Genomic DNA, 26,515 nt, shown 5'->3' on the forward strand with positions numbered 1-26,515 from the left:
AACCCTCCGGCTGTTCCTGACGGACGCTCCCACGCAGTCACCTCCCGTTAACTGCACGCTCGCAGCCCCTGCGCTCTTGTTGCTGCACCCAGGGGTGAACCCCATTGTGCCGGGATTAGCCGGCCACATGACCATCTCGGCAAGGACAATAATCGCCCCGTAGCCTCCTATTCACGGCAGCCGGGGCGCAGGCGGGAGTGATAAAGGTCAGGCTCCGCGTGCTCTTTCCCAATTATTCTCCATCCTGGCCAGGCAGGAGCAGACAAGAGCAACCACACGGGCTGGTACTTATAGTCTGGCTTTAACATGCTGCTAAAGTGCAAAAGCTACTCAGCTTCTGTTTAACATCTTTGGGTTTAATCACTGGTATTTTGAAGAGTTCGGATGATTCTTTTTTTTTACCTATATTTTCCTCGAGGCTCATTCGAGTTATTAAACCACTTGAAGTGTGACAAACAGAGGACCAAGAAGGCAGCCGGACCCCAAGACTGAAATTTTAAACTGAAGAGCTGGGAAATACTAATCCTGAAGTAAGTAGAAATGGATTTCCTCAGGTTTAGGGGGCCTGAATGATCAATCAGTACACAAAGGACTCCTTCCATTACTAATGTGGCTCTGCTGGGAATAATATATGTAAGAAAAATGGAGGTTTTAACCTTTTCTCCAGAGATCCACTGCTTTTCAGAATTACTTGACTGCAGCGACGGTGATGAAGAGGAAATACTAGTATGTGGAGAAGATTTAGAGCTTAATCCCTTTGATGGCTTGCCTTACTCTTCCCGTTATTATAAACTTCTGAAAGAAAGAGAAGAACTTCCAATATGGAAAGAGAAATATACTTTTACGGAAAGTTTACTTCATAATCAAATTGTGATTGTGTCTGGAGATGCTAAGACTGGCAAGAGCTCCCAGGTCAGTACAACATACTTTGCTAGGTTTTTTTAAAACTATTTTTAGAACAATTAATGTTGTAGACTTTTCAGAGTTACTATTACTATTTTACTAATATTACCTATTTTTAAAACAGAAAAATCTTTTTTGCAAAGAATTTACCCTTCACTGCTGTTGCCCTTTACTTGTATTAGTCACATCAGTACCCAGATTTATATTATACTAGTATCTGGCTTCTCTTAGTAGTGGGCTGTTGCTCTGCTGAGTGCTGTATGGTATTGCAATATAATAACCTCCAGTTCTGAAGAGTTCAGCTGCAGTGTACGCACACAGTTGCACCGAGTTCAGCAGTTCTCAGCGTAGAAACAGACATGGAACCACCTATTGTAATCTGAGGTATAAAGACCAGAGAGGGAAAGTGAAATACAGAAAGCAAATAAAGATTGATGCAGCCAAATATAGATATATAGAGATATATATATGCATACATTTAAATAACTTTCTTCGAATATTCACAAACAATTGACACTTACTTCACGTTTCTCTGTTACAAGCCATTTTTACTTGGTTGATGATGTCTTTTGGGCTTCAGGGTAAGTTGAGCACTGAAAAGTAACACTTCTCAGACTGTGATTAGCTCAGTGTCATATACAACTAACAAAAATCTCAAACCACAACTTTTTTTGTACTAAACACTAAATTTAAAAATATCAAGCCCTTTCTAAACGCTGAAGACCACATGCACTAACTACTGTAGTTTAAAATTCAAACCAAATATACACATAACCTTAGAAAAATTCTGTATAAAATATTGTATCTACCAGTAAGTGCACTGTAAATTTTTGCTTTCTTTGTATATCACATCACATCTCCACTTGAAAACCCATCAAATATATACTCCCTAATGTATTACAGAACATAACAGCAAAGATCCTTCCCTTCTGAAATTACAGGTGTCTTTCCACTGTCTTGAGAGAGGCCAGGGCTAAGTGTGAAATACTTGAGGAATTTTTTCAGGTTGCTTTAGCATTTTATCAATAAATCATTCCTTCCACAATTGGCTGGCTGCTATTTTGTTCATTTGGAGAATTTTATTGCCGCCTCCTCCTCAATAATGACTAGACTTGTTATTTTATCATCTTTTTGTCCATCATCACACTAAACACCCAGTGGGTGGTAAACTCTGCAATGCCTTTACTGCCTTCAAGGCATGCTCTTACTTGGAAAGTGTGTTTTGGTTCTAATTAGTGCTATATCAGGAAAGAAATACAGTGGATTTGCAGGCAGGTCATAAGAGAAGGTGAAAAAAGTTGTCAGGGAATGAAGGATTGCAATCAGTAGAGCTGTTTCTCAGGGAGAAGTAATGGTCTTTCCCTCACTTCAGTCAAGAGCAAATGCTTTTTCCAAGAATACACAATTACTTTAGAGAACTCCTGTTAAAAGACATCACTGAAGCCAAGATCTCATTTGACTCTAAGCACACAAATATCCACCAGGACGATCAAATTCTGTTGTAATAACATATAACAACCTAAGTCTGTTACCACAGTAGGCAGAGAATTTTCAAGCAAGTGTTATAGTACAAAATATTGTAGTTTATGACTGGGATCAGCAGAAAACTTTCCTGCAGGTAAAGCCATTGGATAGTTAGTGTTGCAGGGCATCTCATATCTGCCAGAGACTTTGATGCTGGACTCTGCTAGAGATGACATATTGAACCAGAGAATCCATACTTATTGAAAATTCCTATGGTCCTATAAAAAGGATACACACCCACCCGGTGCCTGGAATATTTTTTGGAGTGCAAAGTCTTTACCCCTTGTTAGTGACTGTAATTTATACAGAACAAACTTTGTGTAATAATAAACAGCTTGCTAAGGAATGTCAGCTTTTTAAATTGTCCTTAAACAAGTTTAATAGGTCGTAACACATTGCTGGCTGCTTTTCAACCATTTTTAGAAACAACTATACAGAAATAAATGATAGGTGGCTGATGCACCTCGCTTATATATGTTAAGTAAAGGATTTGAAACCTAATACTTTCACTAAAATAATACTTATAATGTAATTTTACTTTCTCATGACATTAACACGTGAACATTTTCTAGTGTTGATTTTCTACTGTAAATATACACATCAGAGAGCTGCTGCATACGTTTCTGGATCAGATCAGTTTCCGTTATCTTTGTTTACAGAGTTAATTATTCTGAAATTACACCTATTTACTGTGGCATTTGTCAGTTTGAAATCCTCTTCTTCCTGGGACGTGTTTCTCATGCCAAGCACCTGAACACGATCTAGCACGGGCAGGTTTACCACCGAGCCAGCTGAGAAGCCCGTGACAACAACTGCAGTAAAACTGCTGGATCAATCAGCAGATGCTTCAGAATGACACCGCCGGTGTCACCGGCTCCCCGGAGGCCAATTCTGTCCCTCCTGCAATATATTCAAACTAATCTGAGTCCAGTTGAGAAATTCCCAGGTAAACCTTCCAGCTCATGTCATTCCAACTCCTGACTGCTTAAGAGATTCCCAGTCTTGACATCTCTCAAAGCAGATAATTTCTGGGTTAGGTGCAGCTCAGCCAACAGTGGTCAGGTCAGGAGCAAGCAGCGGGCGCTTGGGTTGATTCAGTTCTTCCACACTGTCTACTTCTTTTGCACTACAGTCTCTGCTAAATAGGTTAAACACTAAACATGTCTGTTTTCTTGTTGACTGACAGATTCCTCAGTGGTGTGCTGAGTATTGCCTTTCTGTCCGCTACCGACACGGCGTAGTCGTGTGCACCCAGGCACACAAGCAGACAGCCGTGTGGCTGGCACTGCGCGTAGCCGACGAAATGGATGTCAACGTTGGGCACGAAGTGGGGTATTTTGTGCCGTTTGAAAGCTGCTGCGCAACAGAAACGATCCTGAGGTTTGTGTGCTTGGGTTTTAAGGCCTTCAAACTCGTGTGTAGCTTACAGTTCTTTGCAAGCACAAAAGTTTGGAGCTGACAGCCCTCCAGTGCGTAGCTCTTCATCGCACCACGCCAGTAACGTGGTCAGGACAGATAATCTAACAACCGTGGAGGAACATTGCTGTAGTGGCAAGAGATTTTTGCATAGCGTATGAATACTGCTTTATAAGGTTGTGTATAGTGTTTTAAAATGCAGATACTGGAGATTTTGCAACTTATCAATAAGCCGTAAAAGGCTTGAAGGAGGTATCCTGTGCTAAACTGCGGCAGAGATTTAAGTGGGCAAAGCCACCGTCTGTGCAGAACTTCATTAAGCACCTCAGTAACCTCTGTATCATTCTACTTTGCCAGTACAGAAGTGTTCATGACCGTAAGAGAACATTGGATAATCTATCACAAAGTAAAGCTGGAATTTAAAAGCAATCAAAAATTATGGCTAGAAAAGGGTATATTGGTACATTCAGTAACAGGAGAAAAAAGCATTTAGGGGGATTTTTAAGAGATAAGAAATGCACTTAAGGTGTTAAATACAGGCAGGTGACAGCAGCAACACAGGGATTCAGATCTTGATCCTCTCTGAGTTAGGAGAGTTATTTTCTCTGGTTCCTTCATAGGGCAGGCAGCAACTATAAAATGAGGCTCATAAGCCTTTTTCCCAGCCACTGATTTCCAGCGGAGAAGAGGATACTCACCACTTCTGAAAATCAAGTCCAACCATTGTTCCTCTTGTGTGTCCTTTCTCTTTCATGAAGAACTCTGTCAACCTCATCCTGCAGCACATCTCCCTGCAGCTGCTCCTGATGCAAAAGGGAGATGAATCCTATTCTCTCACACATCGAAACCTGGGTCAAAAATTCAAAGTCCTGCTGAGCAACACAGCAAAAAAAAATAATACCCTTTTAAAAAACTTTCAGTGGCAGGAATAATGGGGATAAAAGTGAGGAGGGCTTTATGGCATGAATTAATCTCCCACCCTGGTTCTGGTACTGCCTCAAGGGCATGCATACACCTTCTTTTCCTCATCTAAAAGTATTAGTTCCTAGCTCAAGAATTGTTTATGGCATGCAATATGCTGAGATAGCTTGGAAGACAAAAGGCAATAGAAGTCACGATTTTAGGGCAGAAGTATTTCTTCTTCTGCCTAGAGCATCCTTTCAACCACAGTGCCACTTAGCATCATCGAATTCCATTGAGTTCCCAGCTACTTAAAGAGGATTTAAGCATGCAGTTGAGACTGTGATACTGTTTATAAAAAAGGCTCTCTGCTCTTACCACATCTTTCCTGTTCAAACAGAAAGAACCAAGCTGTCCCCACGACCCTGAACAAATTTCTTACAATCAGATCTGAATATTCCCAGAAACTTTGTGGAGTGTTCTGTTTCTCTGTTGCAGATACTGTACAGATGACATGCTGCAAAGGGAAATGATGTCTACGCCTCTTCTGAACTGTTACGGCGTTATCGTCTTGGATGACGTGCACGAAAGGACTGTGGCAACAGACGCGTTACTTGGCCTTCTTAAAGATGTCTTGATCTCGAGACCAGAACTGAGGCTGGTCATACTCACTGCGCCTCATATGTCCAGCACGCTGCAGAACTATTATGGCAGCATCCCCTTCGTAAGAGTGGAAAACAAACAGCACGCAGAGGTTGTGTACTCCTGCAGCATTCAGAAAGACCCCTTTCTGTCTGCGCTGAGGCTGCTCTTTGAGATACACCACACAAAAGAGAAGGGTGACATCGTGATCTTTCTGGCATGTGAACAAGTAAGTTACCAACCGATTCCAATATTTCTGATTTTAATCAAGAGACAATTTACATCTGTGTTTATGACCCACACATACCTTGTTGCCAGTATCTAAGGCACCAGACACTGCCAACAGTTTTTATAATTTCAGGTTTTTCCTACCAAGAAGTTATGGTATATGTAATACTGTATTACCCATACACACAGCATCAACTAATACAAAGAAGTATCAGATCTTCTGTAGGCTTAAAGAAAGACCATCAGCCTTCTGCGAGACGTAAAGACGAGCAAAGGCGGCGTAGGGGGACAAGGGCCACAGATGCAAGGAGTCAACACTTGCAACCTACTCTGGCATCGGGGAACTCCCACTTTGTGTCATCCCCGGTTTGCAGGACTGGACACACGTCCAGTTTGCATAAACGTCCTACTCCACATGGATGTTTTTACCTCAAGCCTGCCCACAAGGTTTTTCCACTTGCATTCTCCTTTATGGCTGCAAACTTCCCCACCATTTGTGTACACAACAGCAGGAGGCGAATGTCACTCCGGAGGTGCTACAGATAATGTAGGAATCTGTATGGGCTTGGCTATCCTAAATAGTGGCATCTCTGAATCCCTGAAGACAGCAGCGATTCCCTAAATTCACTGCTGCCAGGACTGCATGATCCGGTCCTTCTCAAAAAAAATTCACAGTACTTTAGAGCTGTCAAAGCAATCTGTCCATCAAATAAACATTTTAAGACTTGAAATTCTTATAAGTTCTTATCATTATTATTATTTATTTCCTGATAGTGATATCCAGCCTTCCACTTTGTATCATTAAATTTGCTTTAGTACAACAAATTCACCTTAGTAGCTCCAGGACGTAATGACTTTTCATAGGAAAGGATAAATTACCATAAACCACCCAGGTAGCATTGCTTTTCACTGTCAAAACTGATGGACATGTAACACTTTCAATAATGCTAATAATCAGTTGTGAAGTTTATAGAGACAAATTTTTCAAATGATGAATTGAGGAATTCCCTGTATCAGTTCCCATCTTTACAATAAGTAATGGTGGAGAGAAAACACATCGTCTTTCCATTTTGAAGCACTGGGAAGAAAAGTTTCATTTCTGCTAAAAAATATTTGATTAGCAAGTCCCACACAATACAAAAATCATAATTTCTTTCTTGCTAAGGAAGAGATTACTTAGTTCTCTCTCTCACGATAAACAAAATGCTCATTATGAACTGTTACTGCACAGCTCACATCCCATATGCATTCCTCCTTAACTGTGATTTACAGTTCCATATTGCTAATGGCTCGCTGTTCCCTAGCACTCAACTGTCTTTTAAACTGAACAAAAATATGAATAAACTAAGAACATTAAGATTTAGGTGTTGTCTTGGTGCCAGCCTTGCTATTAGATGCCACTGTCATATCATTATAAGAATTTTTATAGAATACTTTTAACCTATAACTACAATGAATAGTGGCAGTTTCAAACAGAAACTCAATCTGGTTTTTCAATTTTGAAAAATGTTTGCTAACAAAAAGGCTTTTGGAAGAAAAAAAATCCCTTTCAAACTGAACAAGTCTATGAATGATTTCTGTATTCCTTTAAAAACAATTGTCCGCAACACAAATTATTTTCTACCTCAAAAAAAAAGACTAAAACGACAAAAAAATCACCCTTTTACAATTTATATTCAACCTCTGAATTTGTGAACTGTTTTAGAGGTGATGTTCCATTAAAAAATACCAAATAAAAACCTTTACAATATTCATATTATCTTAAACACAATAATTAAGGTCAAATAGAGAGGTTTCTGCACACTTTGATTTTTTCATGTATTGCAATTGGACCAAAACCACAATAGTACCTTCCAAAGCGACCCAAACCGGGGCTCTGCCATTTTAGCCCTTCCAGTGATGGGGATGGTGGGGACTGGAGAGGGTTGGAGCAGTGACTTGCTGTCTCCCAGAGGCCGCTGCCACTCAGGGCACCCACGTGCCCAACTTTGGTTCCAGCAGAAGAGAGCACATCTCGGGCACCCCAGCGGGGCACCTGAGTGTCTGCTACAGCATTACCAGCCCTACACACGTGACTAATTTGCACACAACTCCTCAGCACTAAATCACTGACGTGGATGCATCCTGCACGGCCCATATAAAGTTTAGTGACCATTTCATCATTTCTTACTATTCCTATACTCTATATTTTTGCACATCTGTCTTCCCCTGGAGGTTGGTTTGGATACGATTAAAGCCAGAGGAGACTATTCTGAAAAGTGCAGAAGAGAAAAAGACATTTCAAAAAACAGACCAGCTTTTCCCTGGTTTATAGTTAGCAGACACAGTCAGTAAACTCTCGTACATAGTTCTGTTCCTTTTTTCCTGCTTTAATTACTAATCATGTAAGATTTAAACGTTGGTACAGTCTGATACACTTAAAATTCATTTTAGAATAAAAAAGTTGCTTCAAAATGAAGGATTGATATTTGTCATACTCATGAAGAAAAAAAACCAACAAACTAATAATCTTTCTCCTGATTACAGGAAATCGAAAAAGCTTACCAAATGATCAGACAGGAACAGTCTAATTTAAATCCTGACCTTGGTGAACTCATCCCAGTTCCTTTATACCCCACAAAACAAGACCTAATTCCCAAACCAAACCAAGACAAACAGAAATGCTGCAAAAAATACAGAAGAAAAGTGCTACTCACCACAAGCTTCGGAGAATCTTTGATTTGGATTAAAAATGTAACCTTTGTCATTGATGTCGGTGTTGAAAGAAGAAAGGTTAGTAAAGTTAACCAGAACCAGGATGCCAAAAATGAACTATGCATAACGCTTTTTCCAGGGTAGGGGAAAGGGAAATGTGCAGCTAGCAGTTTGATGCAAATTGTTTCTAAAGGATCAAATATTTTTCTATTCTTTCCTAAGTCAGATTCTGTAATATTTTTATTACAACAATTAACCACATTTAAATAACCTTCATGGACATCTCACGTGAAAACCAAGCAAGAAAACACACTTACTTCCTAAATTCTATCAGAAAACAAAATTTTCACATTCCTAAAGCCAGATTAGCACTCCCAGCTGAAATTGCCACTCATCTGGGCACCAAACCAATGACATTTCATTTGCAAGCCATATCTCACCTTAGTTTTGGCCTATCAGTTGTAATTATCTCTTCAGTATCTTATAGATAGAGCAAAATACAATCAGTTTTTGGCTACCTATTGGCAGATTACCTGATTTAGTAGATCAACCTTGCCTTTTGTTTAACAATTTAGTGTAGTGCCACAAATCATATAACGCCAAGGGATGCTCACCAGGGAATGACACTTTTTTAAGGCTGCTTGTGCTCTTCCGGATACGTGCTTCCACCCAAGTACCTCAAAATGCCACAATTTATCAAATTAATCTTTGACCTTTTACAGCTCATTCTAAGTACGTCCTCAGTTCTTGTTTTCCATCCCATGCTGGGAAGGACTAGCGCAGCTGTAAACACGTTTCTCTTTTTTTTTTTTTTTTTATAATTGTACAAAACTGATGTCCTAAAGAATGAGCGACTATGTAGGAACAAGTAACTACACAAATTGGAAAGCTGCACTACTACAGGCTTTGGAACTGTCCTACGTGTTTTGCAAGTCAAAATAAATACCCCAGTAACAGCCAAAAGAAACAATACAACAGAGTTTCTTTATATAAACTAGAATGGAATCATCAAAATTAAAGTTAAGTGTTCCTAAAATTTTGGACCTGGGATCATTAATCCTGATTAGCCTTGAAAGTAGTTGAGGCAAAAGCCTGGGAACTACCACTACCTTTCATTTTCATTGCAAAAACCTGTGTCTAACACGGTCATTTTTAAAGGTTCACATATGGGGGTTATAAAGTAACTCAGCCTCAAGTCAAGGAAAAAAAAAATTGTCATACTTGTGTGAAAAGAACAAAAGCCTAAAAGCAGCTTTCGATTAGGCCACTCATAACAACTTATTTCTGAAGCTACAGTTGTCTTGGATGATGGGAACGAATCTCACTTCCACGGTAACCTGAAGCCCAAAGTAAAATTCAGTGCTTCCAGACTTCCACAAATCAGAAATATGAAGCAATAGGAACAAATGAGTTTCAATACAGTCCTCAGGGCCATCGAATCACCTCTACTGCTTATGCAATTTTTAACCTTTAATTCAATTATTTTTGTCCTAACAGCTGAAGTTTAGTCCTCTAATATTCACTCCTCAGCAGTTCAAATTCACAATCTATATGGCTGAAAGTCAGCTGAACATAGAGGAACCGGCAAAGTTTTGTGGAGAACAAAATCCTGCATAAGTCTTGCAGTTGAGATACATCATAAATTTACCCGGAGGAAAAGAAATTTATCCCCTGCACTGGTGTGCATTTTATCTTTTTTATTAAAACCTTGCTTAATCAGACAAAGTCCATTCAGATGGCATGACTGGAAAGTTGCTTTATCCAGATATTATATGCCTTGTCAAATACTGCAGAAGCTTCTGGACATCATCTGGTGGTCAAAATGTGAGTGAATCAGCTCCTCGGTTTAATCAAAATAAAGTACAACTAAGAACAAAATAAAATGGGGCACTGTAGACCTTTGTTACAGTCCTTGTCCCCTGTACTGAACTGATTGATTTCAGTATTAAGACAAAAATACAGAGTTATGGAACAAAATGTTATCAGACAATGTTGGGATTCTGTCATTGGAAGAAACAAATAATCTTTTTTTGATGCTTTCCTTGATGATACCATAGATAAACATTTTCTGCTTTAGCAAGGTACATTTCTTCAGAAAAAGATATTTATCTCAGAGTATACTCACAGAGTTATTGCAAAACGTGTCTGTCAATTTATCAAAGGGCTGACTGCTCTCATTTCCAAGCTGGTGAAATACGCAGTATAAAAAGAAATGAAACTCTTACTACACTCTCTGTAAAATGACCTAGACAAAAAATTCAGTACAGACCATTAATATTTTTGTAGTCTTCACGTACTTATCTGATGCTTAATATCTCTTTCATTTAAAGGTGTACAATCCTAGAATCAGAGCAGACTCTGTTATAACGCAACCTATCAGCAAAAGTCAAGCAGAGATGCATAAACAAATTCTGGGCATGTCTTCATCAGGTAGAATTATTAGCTCAAAATTTAAATCCATTAGCTCAAATTATTAATAGAATCACCATAGCAATGCAAAAAAAGAAAAAGTAATTTTCCTGCAATCTCTTCCAGGAAAGCTCTTCTGCTTGTATCCTGAAGAATTTATGTACAAAGAAATGAAACCACACCCACCGGCCAAAATACAGGAATCAAACCTAACTAGCATGGTTCTCTTCCTGAAGAGGATGGATATAGCAGGCTTCAGACACTGTGACTTCATAAGCAGGCCAGGTAATGATGATGCACCCATTTTCCACATTTTTATTACTATTTTTGCAGTTATTTAAAGATTAATTTTGTCCTATTATACACAGTGCTGGTTTTTATTGAATTATTTGTAATAATATTGCCACTGCTTCTACCACTTACCTACGAGAACAGTTCATGATGCAATAGTCGCACCTAGAAAAATGAAACTATGCATGAACTGCTCTGAAAAAAGACCACAAAGTATCTGAATGGAATTGGAATTAAAAATTTAAAAAAAAAAAAAAATCAATACTCCAAATATCTTCTCATCTAGGTTTCATATTATTTTCCTGGAACCCACAAAGAAAATTTGTGTCCCATTGTACCAGGCATCGTACAGATAGCTAACAAAATATATTCTTTTAATCAAAAGTTTACAACCCAAATAAACTACTGTTGTTACCTGGGAGATATATTTGGAGGAAATCAGCTTTCTTCTTATCCTCCAGCATCTCCCACCTCAAATGTACAATAAGCTGCTGCTTAAGGACAATATTATTTATAAAACAAACCTGAATAATCTTTCAGTACTAGACAGGGAATACATTGAATTTTGTGGTGTGTAGAAAACGGTTGCTTTTTTTAAATTATTTTTCTGACTTCATAGTTTAGGGCTTTTTCTACAGAAGGACAGTCTCCTCTGTTCTGCCCTAGCACAAAACCCAAGTACCACTGCAAATTCTGCTGTTGATTTGAAGCCAATGAAAGAGAGAGAAACAGCACCAATTTCACTGGTTTTGGGATCACGTGACCTATTACCAGCTTCATTTACGATAATTTTCCAGAGAAAACAGGGATAATTCTTTTATTATCCTCCCTTTCCTCACACACATACATGAAGTTAGAATGATCACTTGTCTTCTGCGTGTTGCGCACTGGAAGTAATCAGTAATGAAGAGTTTAGTTCCCACTGTTGGATGTTGTGATGGATCGTAAGTGGAATTTTTAAGTAGAATTTATTCTGCTTTTCCCTTGTTTGCCTGTTTAGCAGAAACATGCCTAAAAGAAATGTGAAAAAACATTGCCAGTCTGAGTGGTAACTAATTCAGGACTGATGAGAATCGGAGTATTTTGGCCTTGTGAGTGTGTTGAATCTAGGTAACCTCCATGGAAAACGGTTATGGAACACCATAACCACTCAGTTAGAAAGTATTTTACTAAAAAATAAAAATAAAGTATTGGTGCTTTTACTGGATATAAAGAAAGTTGTTCCTGAACCATAGAATGAATTAGTGAAGTTCCATTAGGAAAAGCATTCAGCATTTTTGGATTTAAAGGCACAATGGAGACAGTTGGGATTCAGAGCAAATGAAATGCTAGAGGCATTTAAGGATTTCACGGATGTAGGAATTTTAAGTTTTGTCTGTATTTTTGAGATAATGCAGCAGAAGAAAGCATCTTGCTGATGTGTACAAACTTGCAAAGGCTTCTGATGAATGCATCAGCTTTACTTGGATGGGCATCAAATATGAAAAAATTTTTGCTAACTAGATCAAAACTGCGAGGTCAAGGTATTGAAAAGTTTGAGGAATTACGGAAACAGTGTGAGGAATGTTAGGCAAGTTGTTTGAACGAAGAAAAGAATCCCACAAACACTGTAGGGGGTCCACTGCAAGATGAGAAAGTCTGCATGACTTCATGGTCTCCTTCCCATCTTAAGGCCCCACACGATTAAACATTTGAAACATTGCTTTAATTGTCTAGCACAACTCTTCCTTTATCCTAGGATAGATCACATACTGGCTTTCTCTGCCTTCCCTCTGCTTTCTTTTACCCACTTCTGAGCATGAACCTCTTTCCTACTAACGGTTAAGTTCTATCCCTGCCACAATTCTCCAGAGATGACCATAAAGCTCACACTGTCAGAAGCCAGACAGTCTGAAGTACCTGGTGTGAGATACATTTGTCTGCAAAAAACAGGAATACTGAAGTAATCAAATTTGTAAGGGGAGTTAGGTATTGTATTAGACCAACTTGGGGGTTGGGACTAGATGATCTTTAAGGCCCCTTCCAACCCAACACATTCTGTAATTCTAACTTACAGAACTCAAAACACATGTCAAGCTTTCAAGCACATAAAACCTTCTTTTGGGCCCTTCATAATCCGTTTGGGTCAATGATCTCAGCCTGTGAAAGCCCAAGTTTTCTCATTTTCTCCTGGAATAGCCCCAACCTGCCACACACACTCAATGGCACACAGCTCTCCAGTGGCTGAAGAAGCCCGACATCCTCCAGCAGAAGCAGAGACTGAACCTAAACTCACACTATGGAGTCCTTGCTGCCCAGCTCCAAATACCTCTGGTACCCAGCTAAAGGGTAGCCCTCAAGCTTTTTCATTGCTACTCCTAAGGTCAAATAGATGTTCCACCTTTCTCAGCTATGCCCTGCAGGACTGTGTTGCAGAGGAGGCAAACAGAAGAGCTACCAGAGATGGAAAGCATCCTCACTTGAGCAAGAGATTTCAGCTTCCCAAAAAGCCTTCAGTATCTTTGCTGCAACCAGTTTAGTTGCGTAAGCCTTCTGCAACGTGAAGTGACAACACAGGCTGAAGAGGAGGAAGAGGGGTCTGCGAGACGGCGTACAGACCTACGCAAAAAAGATGAGCAACAGAGCTCACGAAACAAGCCGCGTGGCTTTTCTGACTCTAAGAAAACTCGTGGCCATTACAGTTCTTATGCACATCCACCACCAATGTAGACAAAGCCAGTTTGGCCACCCTCAACCAAACAGGGCACAAGACCAAGTGGACCCAAAAAAACCCCACGAACAAGCAAGCAAAAAGACACGGCAGTATTTCTATATGCTCTCATTTGACCTGGCCAAATCAAGCACTGTTCAGAGCATACAGATACCCAAAAACACAAACAGCCTTTCTGTTTCTCCCCAGCACAGTTTGTCCTGGGCTTGAATATTCCATGTCTCCTCATCTCCTTGGATTCGACTGTCTTTTCAGTATAGGGAGTGAAAACATTGCAGCATCTCCCACGTGCCACGCCGTTTCTGTTCAGCCCAAGTTCGATTTGCCATTGAACCAGACGGAGGCTTATGGTTTTTTAACCCAAGGTGAATTTCTCCTAAACAAAATAATGTTTTCACCTAGCCGACAGAGTAACACAGGGGCATGAACCGGTGAACAAACAAATCAAAAGTACACTGAAATTCACAGCAAGAATTCAAGGAGAAGTACTTCATGGTCCGTTCCCTGTACATGAAGTAGAGAACATATAGCAGATAAGAAACAAAAATTACATCAGTAAACCATTTTATTTCTGCTCAACAATGATGTGCATAAGTTTTTTTTTTCTGATGCTCTTTGAGGAAAAATAAAAGCCTGGATTAACTCTGACTCATTACTGCATTATGAAAGCAACAAACATGTCAGGCTTACAGCTGCTGCATTTAATTCAAGTTATAATCAAGCTGAGCAAATGCAGCAGACTTGTTACCCTTTTTAGAATTCATGAGCCATATGAAAATGTATTTGGCACTGCAGTTCTGAAGTGCATTATTTGAATTCCTGTGCCACTATAATAAGGACATGTTTACATTTTTATCAGTTAATCAGCTAGATCTTTACTGCGTTAGAGAATGGGACAAAAGAACTCCTTTCCCATAGATTGCAGCAACATGATGTATTTCTGTAAATCACTGGAAAATCCTTATTTAAACAATGCCAATCAGCATAAAGATGAAGCCATGTAAAATTTCCGTAAGAAATCAAGGTGAAAGCCATTTTCAGATTCATGCAGAATTACCACAAACAATTTTCTTATGACAATATTTGTCGATGGTCATGGATACCATGACATTTGAGAGTTATGCTATCATAACCCCACTGAGAATACGTTTCTAGAATTTCCGTAGTAAGAAGAGTTGTATAAATGCATATAATTGCAAATTGTTTCAGAAACAAAATATGTTTGCATATTTTTTCACTGGAAACAGACTGTCAAAGACAGAAACTCAAGGGGCCATGTAAGGTCTGCTCAACAGAGGTCACTTCATGGCAGATTTATTCTCTTAAATTCACTTGTTGATTCTTTGATGTTTTAATTTCTGGATTAAATAGTATTACATATCTCCTAATGAAAAGCTTCCTGATAGCATAGACACAGCCATAGTCCGCACCGCACAAATCAGTGGAAAAACATAAAAGGAGCTGGAAGAGGCCAGGTCCAGGCAGCAAGCGAACACAGGAAGCAAAGTACGGACTGGACAACCCAACCCTTAGCAGCAGTCCCATATCCAGGGGACAGGGGGCACCAGGAATGGGAGTCAGGGCAGCACCCGAGCACATACCATTCCGAATGTAGCCAATTGCTTAGAACAGGGAGCTGGTATCACCAAGGACATCCCAAAAATGAGGAGTAGCTCAGTACTGAGAAAGCTCAACTACTCTCATGTCATTTACTAGAGAGTAACAAAAGAAACCAAAGTGCATAAAAATATTTTTTATATACCATCATATAATATTCTTTAAATTACACCCTTTGTGGATATACATGCGGCACAATCACCTATGTGCTTTGAGGCTGACACAGAGCAGACAGAAAACCGACAGCACTAAGCAGCCAGCGCTGTCCCTGGTGTGTGGGTATTACGTGGTGTATTTATGTCAGGAAAATGCAGGTCAGCCTTTGTCCTGGCTGTCCCTGCCGGCAGAAAAGCACCAGCCAGCCTGGAGGAGCGAAGCAGCAGCACAAGGGGGAAAGGGAGGACTGCAAAGTACGAGTTTGGAAAAGTAATTTTTAATGATCAACTATGAATATACTTCAAAATAATAGTTACAGAATTGGTGGCTTCAGAGCATGACAGTCTCATAAAAAATCCTACTTCAGAAGTTATAGGGGAAAAAAGAGAATCAAGATGAAACCTGCACACAGCAACTTGTCTTTGCAGAAGAAAAATCTTTGCATAATTTGAAGAAAACTTGGCACTAGATTCGTCCGTATCTTCAGTTTGCTATCCAAGGAGCAATGTTAAAAAACAGTAACAGAAAACACCATTCCCCAGAACTATTCTCCCTGCAGTAATTATTTTGGCAGTTCTTCAGGCTGTTAAGCCTAACAGAAGCTGGAAAAACTTCTGGTTTGCCAGGCAGTGAATCAGCTCTTTAAAGACAACACCCCTTCACCCCACATTCATGTCAGATCTAACTTTATAACAGTTATTTCTGGGGAAAGAAAAGATCTATCAAGAAAAAGGTATTTTACACACTTAACATTTACACAGGGTAGGAGACCAGAACACAGGATGTGTAGATCCCCCACATAAGGACGATATAGCAGTTTAATGGACTACTAAAAATAATGAAATTTACATTTCATTCCTATCTCTAATATTCACTTATTGCAGAACTTTGAGCAAATCGCTAAATCACTTGCTTCCCTGTGCAACAAGAATAATACTTTTGTGTTTACTTTAACACAAATAATACTTCTGTATTTATTTTATCACACTTTAAGCACTTCAATTTCAGCCATGTAGGATGTAATACTGAAAGGATTAAAGGCGCAGTTACCTTTGGAAACAGACCTGTTCATGTCAAAGTTACAAAAAACTGTGAAATGAAGAACATGATTTTGTCAGCTCGAAACTCTCAGATAAACAATTTCAGTGCTAGCAACAACATTTTGTTACATATTTGCTTTACTAATCCCAACCATGATCAAGAATAGGATCTGGATTTATATAAAACTAGCCAGATTTTGCAAAATAAGTCCAGAGCAACCCAGTCTTAAGCAGCCAAAGAACATGAGCAAGGGAAAGAAAACATCAGATAAGGTAATACCTTTTAAACTCCCAGGGATGTGACAGTTTCTTGTTGAAAGCACCGGACACATCTTGAGATCTTCTTTTTAACTTTGCTCCTGTGAAAGCAGCAGTCAAGTCACAAAGCCTTGAGGTTTGCCTCGATGGCAGCAGTAGTTGGCATTGGCAAGCAGCCCTAAAAATAATGACATTTGCTAGAAATCATTAAAAGCAATGCAGGTTTCTGTCCTTTAAAGAAGAGCTTTCTGTATCTAAATTCTGTACCTCAACATTTGCACTACTTTTGGTTTATCGTGGTTTTTATTTAAACAGCAACCATACCATAAAGAACTCTCGAATGAGCATTTGCTGTTCTTACAATGGCTTTTTATTGGTTGAGGTTGTGCCTCAAAATGCAGAGGCATCTCTGAAAGCCCCATTTCTTTTTTATCTCTTCCTTCACCCGCTCTAATCTACCTTTACTACCTTGTCCTTTCTGGAACAATAAAACTCCAGGAGTCTTTTTTTTTTTTTTTTTTTTTTGGTAACACTCATAACAAAATAGAGCAGTAATTTGTGCTTATAAATCTCAAGACAACTACCTCTAGTGCATAAAAATGCAAACTACTGATGCTATCAGGGGATTGAAATTGGCTGCCATATAACCGTATATTTTGTAAGTTCTAGCATGAACTACTTTGCTGATTTCTAGAAATTAGCTTTCCATGATTTCCTAGTAATTACTGTATGTCTGAATGACCATTTTACTCTCCCTCTATTTTCAATCACTGATATCTATTTCCTGTCACTGACTCTTATTCTTCATCAGCTGTTACTTTTCATTTCTTTAAACTGCCTAAGTATTTTCTTCTCAGACGCTTCAGCTTTTGCAAGGGCTCATCTTTTATCTCATTAAACCTTATGTCTCATGACAAATGTTCTCTCTAGACAGAAACCCCTTATGTTGTACAAGCAGAGATATAAACTCTCATACTGAAATGAAACAGGTACACAGCTTTAACAGGAACTTAGAGATTCCTGAGATAATTTCTCTGAAAACTAACAGTAAGTGTTTTATAATTAACTGAAGTCACAACACTAACGGATTGACATGCTGGAGAAGTTCTGTAAAAGCTCACGTAAAGGGAACCAAGGTAACTGTTTTTTCCCTTCATACATTAGTAACAGAAAAGGGTTAAAAACAGCAGGTGCTTGCTCGCTTCCCATTTTACTTTTTTCTTTCCTTCATTATAACTGGCTAATTAGAGAGTAATGGCAATAAACTTGGAGTTCACTGCCAACGAAGCAAGAACTCGAACTCGAGGTTTTCTTGCAGGAAGGCAGAGGGCCTGAAGTGCGGTGCTACAGCTCAAGGTGACCCAGCAGCTCCCTACAGCCTGGCTTTGCTTTTCATCTTCGTGAGGCAGAAGTAGCTGCCAAAGCCAGGTTCCCGTCTGTAATGAATTCAAGCAAGAAAGTATTTCTAGTCATCTACTAACAAAGATACAAGAACAAATACACCCCCTGCCTGCGTGGGTAGCTGTGGTGTGTTTTGGGGTTTTTTTCTGGAGATATTTTTTCTACATTAGTCTGCAAACTGAGAGCAGCCCACAGAAGCCTGAAGAATGGCCAGTGCAGTCATCAGTTTCCCAGTGCTGGGTATGCTTGGCTGGGGACGAGGCCAAGTCCTGCTGTCATGGAATTTTTGCCACCAGCTTCAATGGGACTAGAATTTAACTTGTTATCCATAAAACAGAGAGAAAATATCAAACAGTTCCTTAAACTGGAATAAGGAGAGAGAGCAGTTACAAATATAAATGAACTGGCACTCATATATGATACTGATCTTTACAATAAGTCCTAGAATAGAAATCTACCTTTGAAGAGAGGTGGAAGGAAAGAGAGCCTTCACACTTCAAGAGTTCCCAAATTTCCACCAATGTCCTTCATGCTCTAGCAGCTACTTTTTGGAGACCGTAGGCTTGACAACTTCTACTCAGCTTTTAGGTTCACTCTCTCTAGCCCCAGAGCTGTAGCCACCGTGGTTGCACATGAGGCTCTTCTATGCTTGTTTTGCCAAAGGGACCTACTTTCAACAACAGCAGATTTCCCACAGGCCTGTTCAAATACTCATTTTAAGTACTGATTTGCTGAATCCTGTCCTTTCAGATGTGTTTTATATAAAACTGCAACTGCGAGGGTCTGAATTTATCACACCATTCTTTCAGCAGAACAAAGTGTCGCTGAGAAAACACTTAGATCAACTTTTTCAAAATCTGAAAAAAAATGTTTCCCATCCTTCTGGCACCATCTATCACAAAAAAAAAAAAAAAAAAGCAGTCAATAATAGCAAAAGGGCTGGGGTATACATGAGCTGATCCTGGCTTCCACTGCCTCAGATGCAGAAAATCAAGAGAAAAAGAGGTGGGGGGGGGGCGGGGCGGGGAAGAGAAATTCAGTAAGATACTTGATGAGAAAGTCTTTGTCAAACTCCTTCGATATTTACTCCCATCCAGCTGAGGGGTTCAGAAGAGCTACTGCAAATGCCATCTTTTGGGCTAAGAAGAAATAACTGATGAGGTGTAAGGAGAACCGATGGAAAAGGCATATTTGTGTCTGGGTGTATAAGCCATTTGCTGCATCTTCAAATCTTGTGGGTTCTCCCTCACCCATGAAAGAGGAAGATAGACCTGTGACTTGTGGAAGTCCTCCTTATAGAATAAGCTTAATATGCCATTGATCAAAACGGAATTAATTGAACAATGAACTGAATTAAGCGTTGATACTCCAGCAGTCTTCAGAAAAGGCATATTTGGACCACTTTAGCCTGAAAGCTCCGTGTTCAGTGTGTGCAGAAGTAAACTTCCCTACCGAACACTCCTGGCAGGCCTCCACTTGCATTTGTCTAACATCTAAGGCACAAAATCCATCACTTGTCTTCATTCTCCTCTGCTCTCACTGTTCAGACCTCCATCTTAAACACTAAACTCTAACTCGTTATAACCTTCACATTTGCCTCCGTTCAATCCATCTCGTACTCATGCTCCCTACTCACTGTGTAACCCAAATTCACTCATTTCCTACTTTTTTCCCAAATTAGTCTCTCAGCCTACCTAATTATTTTCCTATATTCACTCACCATTTTTGCTGCCTCACTGTTCTCTACCTATGGAGGTCGTAAGGAAGTTACAACCTATACAATAAGGGACAACTGAACATTTACTTTTGTTCAGTGAGAAGGTACAGCCAATTGCTAGGGAGATAATTTCTTTTACTATGTTCCCATTTGTCTTCTGACATCATGAGAAACCAGGGAAAAGAAAAATAATTAAAAAAAGAAAGGCAACCAAGAGAACTCCAAACACCTGCAAGAATGATAAGGCGGCTACTACTTCTGTAAGTGTTCGTCTCTTGGTTATAATCCTCTTTCCTAGAGCTGTTGTGTATCTCAGACGCCTCAAACGTGACCACCTCTCTTTAAAAACAACAAACACGCACACAAAAAAAATCACCTGAAGACTGCCAAGAGTGGAAGGAGTTTTCGACATAGTCTGGGGGCAATACATATTCAGCACTGTGTCTGGGCTTCTGACAAAACCTGCTCTGACACAAAAATAGATCAACAAAGTTATTTGCAGCCCTGTAATCGTTACCCCTTATTTTCTTCCTCCAGAACGTTCTCAGCCTTCCGTTCATCTCATTTATTGCTTTTTCTTCTTACTCATTGTCAAGTAATAGAAGCTGACTTCTATTGTTTTCACACAGGAAATATACAACTGAAATATTATAATGAGAATTCAGATATTCATTTTTATGTAGCCATTCTCAAGAATTTGAATTATCTTTCCTTTTTATTAGCTCCTGAAAGCCTGATGCAGGCTTTGGAAGATCTCGATTATCTAGCAGCCCTGGATAACGATGGAAACCTTTCTGAATTTGGAATTATTATGTCAGAATTTCCCCTGGATCCACAACTGTCAAAGTCAATACTGGCTTCGTGTGAATTCGAGTGTGTTGATGAAATGCTCACCATTGCGGCCATGGTAACAGGTAGTCGTCAACAATGTCTTACTGCACGGCTTGTGCCACCTGCCAAATCCACGTAGACTCTTTTGAAGTCTATTCACAAGGGCAAACCAAAGGCAAACTTTTGTTACTCACACCCCACTTATTTCAAGTAAATGAGTATCTTTGGCTGTTTAAGTCTTGACTTTAAGCACGCAGGGAAACACAATGAATTTATAAGTAGCACTCCATTTCCATGCTTCAGCTGCCCCATCAGCTTCCAGCCTTTTGTCAGAAAGCATACGCAGAACATCCCTGCAAAATGAGCTTTCTTATCTCATGTTCATGTACATTTGTTACAGACTGGAGCAGCAAATTAGTGGAAGTTCTAATTATAAACAATATTGAACTGTTGACCTACAAAGAATTACTTTGCGATCTTGTTTCTCCACTTCAAATATTTTAGAAAACTAACATAACCTTAAGTACCCCTACCATTACCTGTCATACCATACCATGGATCACTCTGCTCCTGCGCAGCACTGTGAGACAAACCAGCTGGCCCCAAAGCCTGGACACGCGAAGTCTGGAGCAAGAACATTTATATTAGAAGGTTGTTAAGTACAGAACTTCTCTGCTTTGATGTGACAGAGCTTTCAAACCAACATATAAATCCCAGATATTTAAAACATACTCATTCTGTGAAAGCTGCTATTGAGATCTTAACACATCCAAGCAGCACACGATCAAGTATTTTAGGATAACTGAAAGGAGAGCGACTCCAGAAGTTCAAATAGCAAATACTGACGATGACTTCTCAGGATCCTACCAGATACTGCAGGGCAGGGCTACACTTAGAGTCTTTTAGGTCCCAGTGTTACACAGTGATGGTGGCTCTAGCAGTATTTAGCTGTCTCACTTCCCTCCACAGCAGCCTCCTGACCACGTAACACCACGCTACTGATTTTAGGGCATAACCCCAGTGCAGAACCAATGCTCGAGAGCTGTCTGCTGCCCAACAGCCACAGTTTAACCTTGCCCGTAGAGCGTGTTTTGGCATGGCATTATAGTGCTCTGCCCACGGGGACTACCCTGGGCCCAGAAATCGGTGAGAAGTCTCAGGCAGCAAGGACATGAGCTCACAGGACACCAAGCTGCAACAGTTGTTCTCCTTACAGAACAAATCGGTTTTATTCCCGAGCTGGCTTGATTTTTAATAGTGGGCCTAAAGTTGCAATACAATTTTTTAGTACATAAACCATTAGGCATAAGCACACTTTAGTTTTTAAAAAAACTCAACTATCTCAAAAGACACAATTACGTAGCACAGTACCGCAACACAGGTAAAATGCACTGGAAGGCGCAAAATTCACCATATAGGAGCAAATTAAGGCATTACATCCATAGATCTAGGGGGTTTTTATATTAAAGAAACCATGTGCTTGGATTCTGGATAAATTGGAACATGCCATTACCAAGCATGTTTGGCACCAGTCTAGGAGAAAGCTGCTCACCTTCTTTTGTGTTGACAGCACAAATTAACTAACCAAGAGATTGACAGAACATCCACACAAACAAAACTCTAGTGAACGCAATACATTCAGTTCTTCAGCAGCAATCCAACACCGAAGATTAAAGGGAACTGAGAAAGGAAAAAAAACCCAAAAATACCAGCGGAGTACTATTCGTGCCTGCACCTACATGTCTTAATAATCACTGGCTTGATTTTTTTCTAAGCTCCAAATTGCTTCTTACACGCACCCCCTGGAACAGAAGAGATTGCTCTTACTTGCTGGCGAAAATTCTCACACCCTGCAGGAGATCACTTTACTCTTATAAACATCTTCAACGCCTTCAAGGAAGCCAGCGCAAACTCCGCAAGCCAATGTAAGTGCACCCACACCAGAGAAAACGCAGCATGTTGTAACCAACTTGTAAAAAAGAAAACAAAAATCTGAGCAGTCATTGTTATCGTTTAGTTCACAAATCCTTTTCGAATGACTCCTTCTAGGATTGTTAATTTGCAAGGAGAAACCTAAGATAGTAGCCATTGCAAACGAATATCGGTTTTAGTTCATTAACTAATTGAAAATGAGCTAGGACAGCGTTCCTCATCCCACAAGGCTACGTAAGCACTAATACAATTGTCATTTGAAATGAGACTGCACAAAACCAGAATGATGGTTCCTTATGTAAGAGCACGTAGTCCAGGTTTAAGATGTGAAATGACATAAACAGAGTTGAGAAGGGACTTGATTCCCCCAGCAGCCTAACAATCCTGGTGTTTTCTGATAGCTGTCAACTGAAAGGAAAATTTCAGACAAAAAAAAATTGAAAGCAGTAAAGTTCACATTTACAGGAAACCAAGTAAGAGCCAGAGGACTGCACAGCAGACAGAAGCTCTTCACAGCATTGCCCTGCGCTCCAACATCTTGCTCAGGTTGGATTGGCCTGAGTCCAGTACTTAAAACAGTGGAGTGATAAACGTGCATATACTCAGTAAAAACTTCAGACAGGGCAGTAGGACTGTTTCACGTTCAGCCATGCTGCACAGAGGTCCAAGAGAACCTTTACCAGCATGCAGCATCACCACCAGCACTACAGTTGTGATTTCAGTTCCATATACTGGCCTGAACCCAGAAAGCCTGAAAATAAGAGTTGCTACTCATTCTGTTTGAAGCTATTATGTTTCACAGACCAAATAAGGGATTCTGTGTATTTTTATTCAGAAAGACAGAGCTAAAATTCTATAAAACTAAGTAAGGGTATCAAGTGTTGCCCACTCACTTTACAATGAGCCTAAGCTGCCCGTATGGCTCTCGTTATCCGAATTTTGGGCAGCTCTGACACAGCTACTTGCTCCAAAACGTTTTTAATCTCTTGCACCAGTGAAAGAGCATTTTATAGAGCAGTATGTCTGTGGATAGCACCTACTAGTAAGACTTTGCTTTAAGCCAAAATACTGTTTTTTCCTCCACAGACTACAGTAATGAGAAATGGTGTCGTGATTATTTTCTAAGCTGCTCTGCACTGAGGATGGCAGAAATTATCAGAGCCGAACTGGTAGAGATTATGAAGCGTATTGAACTTCCCATCTCAGAACCGGACTTTGGATCAAAAGAAAATATACTAAGCATTAAGAAATCTCTCTTATCCGGTTACTTTATGCACGTAAGGAAAAATATTGCGGTTTCATCTTACTGTATTGCTAAGTTATAGAGAAAGCTTTCAGAGGACTTCTGTTAGGTAGTGAAATCTCTCGATCATCAGAAAACGGTAAAAAACAATTCTATCAATTCCAATCTTCTCTCTGGGGTTCAGCCAGCACACCATGAAGTCCACATGCTTCACTGCAAGAGGAGAACTGGCAATATGCCTTTCACTCAAAGGACTCTCTTACCTCAAAAACCTCTTTAACTTCTAATATTCTCCCAGACATTATTCGCTTTTTGAAAATGTTTTTTCTGAAAATACCCTGGAAACATAGAACTGACTTACTGAATATGTCTAAGTATACATGATATACAGCTTTCTTCATCTCAACCAGATGGGGTACTCTAACTGTAATTGTAAATGTAAACAAGAAAGATTAATTTATTCCCACTTGAAAACCCACTTTCCTCCATGTCACTATGCTCCGCCTAAACACAAGAATGACCCCTCCAGACTACACTACTTCACGTAGTAGTGCCCTGCCACACCTTGTGTTTTGAAGTCTTACAATTTTGGAAGACTACATCTGTTACACAGACCCTTCAAAGCCAAGTTCAGATACTTACTGTATAAGCCTACCCTCGTTTGTTGCAGTTTCCTTTCAAATATAGTGATCAACATTTTCTTTAACTCTACCTCATTTCACAGTACCCAGTCCTTAGCTTTCCTGCTGAAATCTGGGACAAGGTTTAGGCTCTCCAGCTGAAACTATCTGAATACAAGTTTAATTCCTGGTTTTAACACAATAAGCAAGCACTGATCTATGCATCTTGTAGATTCAATTAAGTAATGGATAACTCGTTGCGTTTTGCTTTAGATTGCTCGTGATGTAGACGGCTCGGGGAACTACCTAATGCTAACGCACAGACAAGTGGCCCAGCTTCATCCTTTCTCATCGTATTACAATACCAGACGGGTTCCTGAGTGGGTTTTATTCCACGAGTTTAGTGTATCAGAAGGCAATTCCATCAGAGTCGTCTCCGAGATATCACCCAATCTGTAAGTCAACAATGATAAAAATGTTTCTTCTCTCATACCTCTGCCCCCCAAAAAGGGCAAGGATGTGTGTGTATATTGAGAGCAGTGCCTGGAGAAGTCCACTCTGGTCATCTTCTCCTTTCCCTTTACCTCTGTCATAAAACCACCTATGCTCTGGTTCTGTTGACAACACATTCCAAGCATAACTGAGTCACTCTAGGTATGGATGTGGGTTAAAAAAAAAAATAAATAAAAAAAAACGTAAAATAGGTATGAGAAAAGAACAACCTTCATACCTAGTCAAGCAAGAGGAGCTGGCATCCCTGCAAGGGTGAAGCAATTGTTGCTTTTCACACTTTTTATATTCACTAGTGAACAGATGTAGGATAAATTTTATTTCTTTGTTGCCAGCATTGTTCTGTCACTGTGCGTAACTTTGCTTTGATGTCTTCATTTTCATTCAGAACACTCGCTGCATTACAGCTCAGAACTATTAAAAAAGGGAAGAACTGTAATCTCACGCCCCTACTACTCTTTTCATGCAAAACAAAACACCATTTAAGTCAGCCTTTCCTATTTCCTAAGGCATGCTGATCTGTTCAGGTACCAGAGTAAGTCTCAGTGGTTGCCACTGTAACTGCAATCAATTTACTCATTGAAAAAACATCTTACAAGTTGCAAAAGTTTCTTACAAGTAAAATAATACAGGGAAAAAAAAAAAAATCAAGGAAGAGTTAACACAGCAGTGTACTCATAGATTCATCTGGCTGGAGACTTCTCTGTTCCCTGAAAAGCTATTTTCCAGCAAATCTTTTTCTCGACATGTTTTATGTACCCGGCCAGCTAAATCATCCCGTATCAACTGTTTATGAATTCAGGACTAGAGTCTTCCTTTTGCAAAAGACTCTTTACACTGACAATATACATTTCACTGTCCTATCGTTTCTACTTCCAATGTTTATAAGAAAGCCTTTTTCATAATTTTATTGAAACAAAAATTGCAGAAAAATTCCTATTTAATGCCATCTGCAGCAATGAGAACTGAATGACAATCACCTGAAGTGTAGACCAAGTACTTTAAGTGCAAGTCTACTGAAAGCACAAACTACTACTACATCTTGCAGAGAGTTTTGGGGTTGAGTTGAAATACCAACTTCGTAGCTGTAGGCATCAGCATGTTGCTGATGTTTTTTGCACAAGCCTGGAAATAGCTCTTCAAATATTTCAAAATTCAATTAAAAAAATAATAATGTTTTGTCTTATTTCCTCACCAGATTCGTGGAGCTGGTACCTCAATATTATTTTAGCAATCTCCCTCCTAGTGAAAGTAAGGATATTCTGCAGGAAGTGATCAATCACTTGTCGCCTGTTTCTGCCACGAAGGAGGAACAGAAAACTAACAATGACAACAAAGAAGATGAAAAATTTCCCCAAACTCCCACTGAACAAAGATGTATTATTCAGTGATTTTTAGACTGAACTATCCTATATTGGACAAATACAAATAAAAGCAGTATATGCAATATACATCCCCACCTTAACCCATGTA

At 39.6% G+C, this 26,515-nt stretch overlaps 1 protein-coding gene across 1 annotated transcript; it reads left to right on the plus strand.

Moving 5' to 3' along the window:
- The first annotated feature begins 642 nt into the window (after nucleotides 1–642).
- Nucleotides 643–26,433, plus strand: DHX32 (DEAH-box helicase 32 (putative)). The gene is made up of 11 exons (XM_009957129.2): nucleotides 643–912; nucleotides 3,614–3,807; nucleotides 5,242–5,614; nucleotides 8,140–8,385; nucleotides 10,638–10,737; nucleotides 10,843–11,001; nucleotides 20,629–20,820; nucleotides 22,513–22,662; nucleotides 23,756–23,946; nucleotides 24,806–24,987; nucleotides 26,241–26,433. Exons 1-11 carry the CDS (start codon nucleotides 643–645, stop codon nucleotides 26,431–26,433), a joined length of 2,250 nt encoding a protein of 749 aa, XP_009955431.1.
- The last annotated feature ends 82 nt before the right edge of the window (nucleotides 26,434–26,515 follow it).

This window comes from Leptosomus discolor, chromosome 6 (genome assembly GCF_034619465.1).
Source record: "Leptosomus discolor isolate bLepDis1 chromosome 6, bLepDis1.hap2, whole genome shotgun sequence".
Lineage (NCBI taxonomy): Eukaryota > Metazoa > Chordata > Aves > Leptosomiformes > Leptosomidae > Leptosomus > Leptosomus discolor.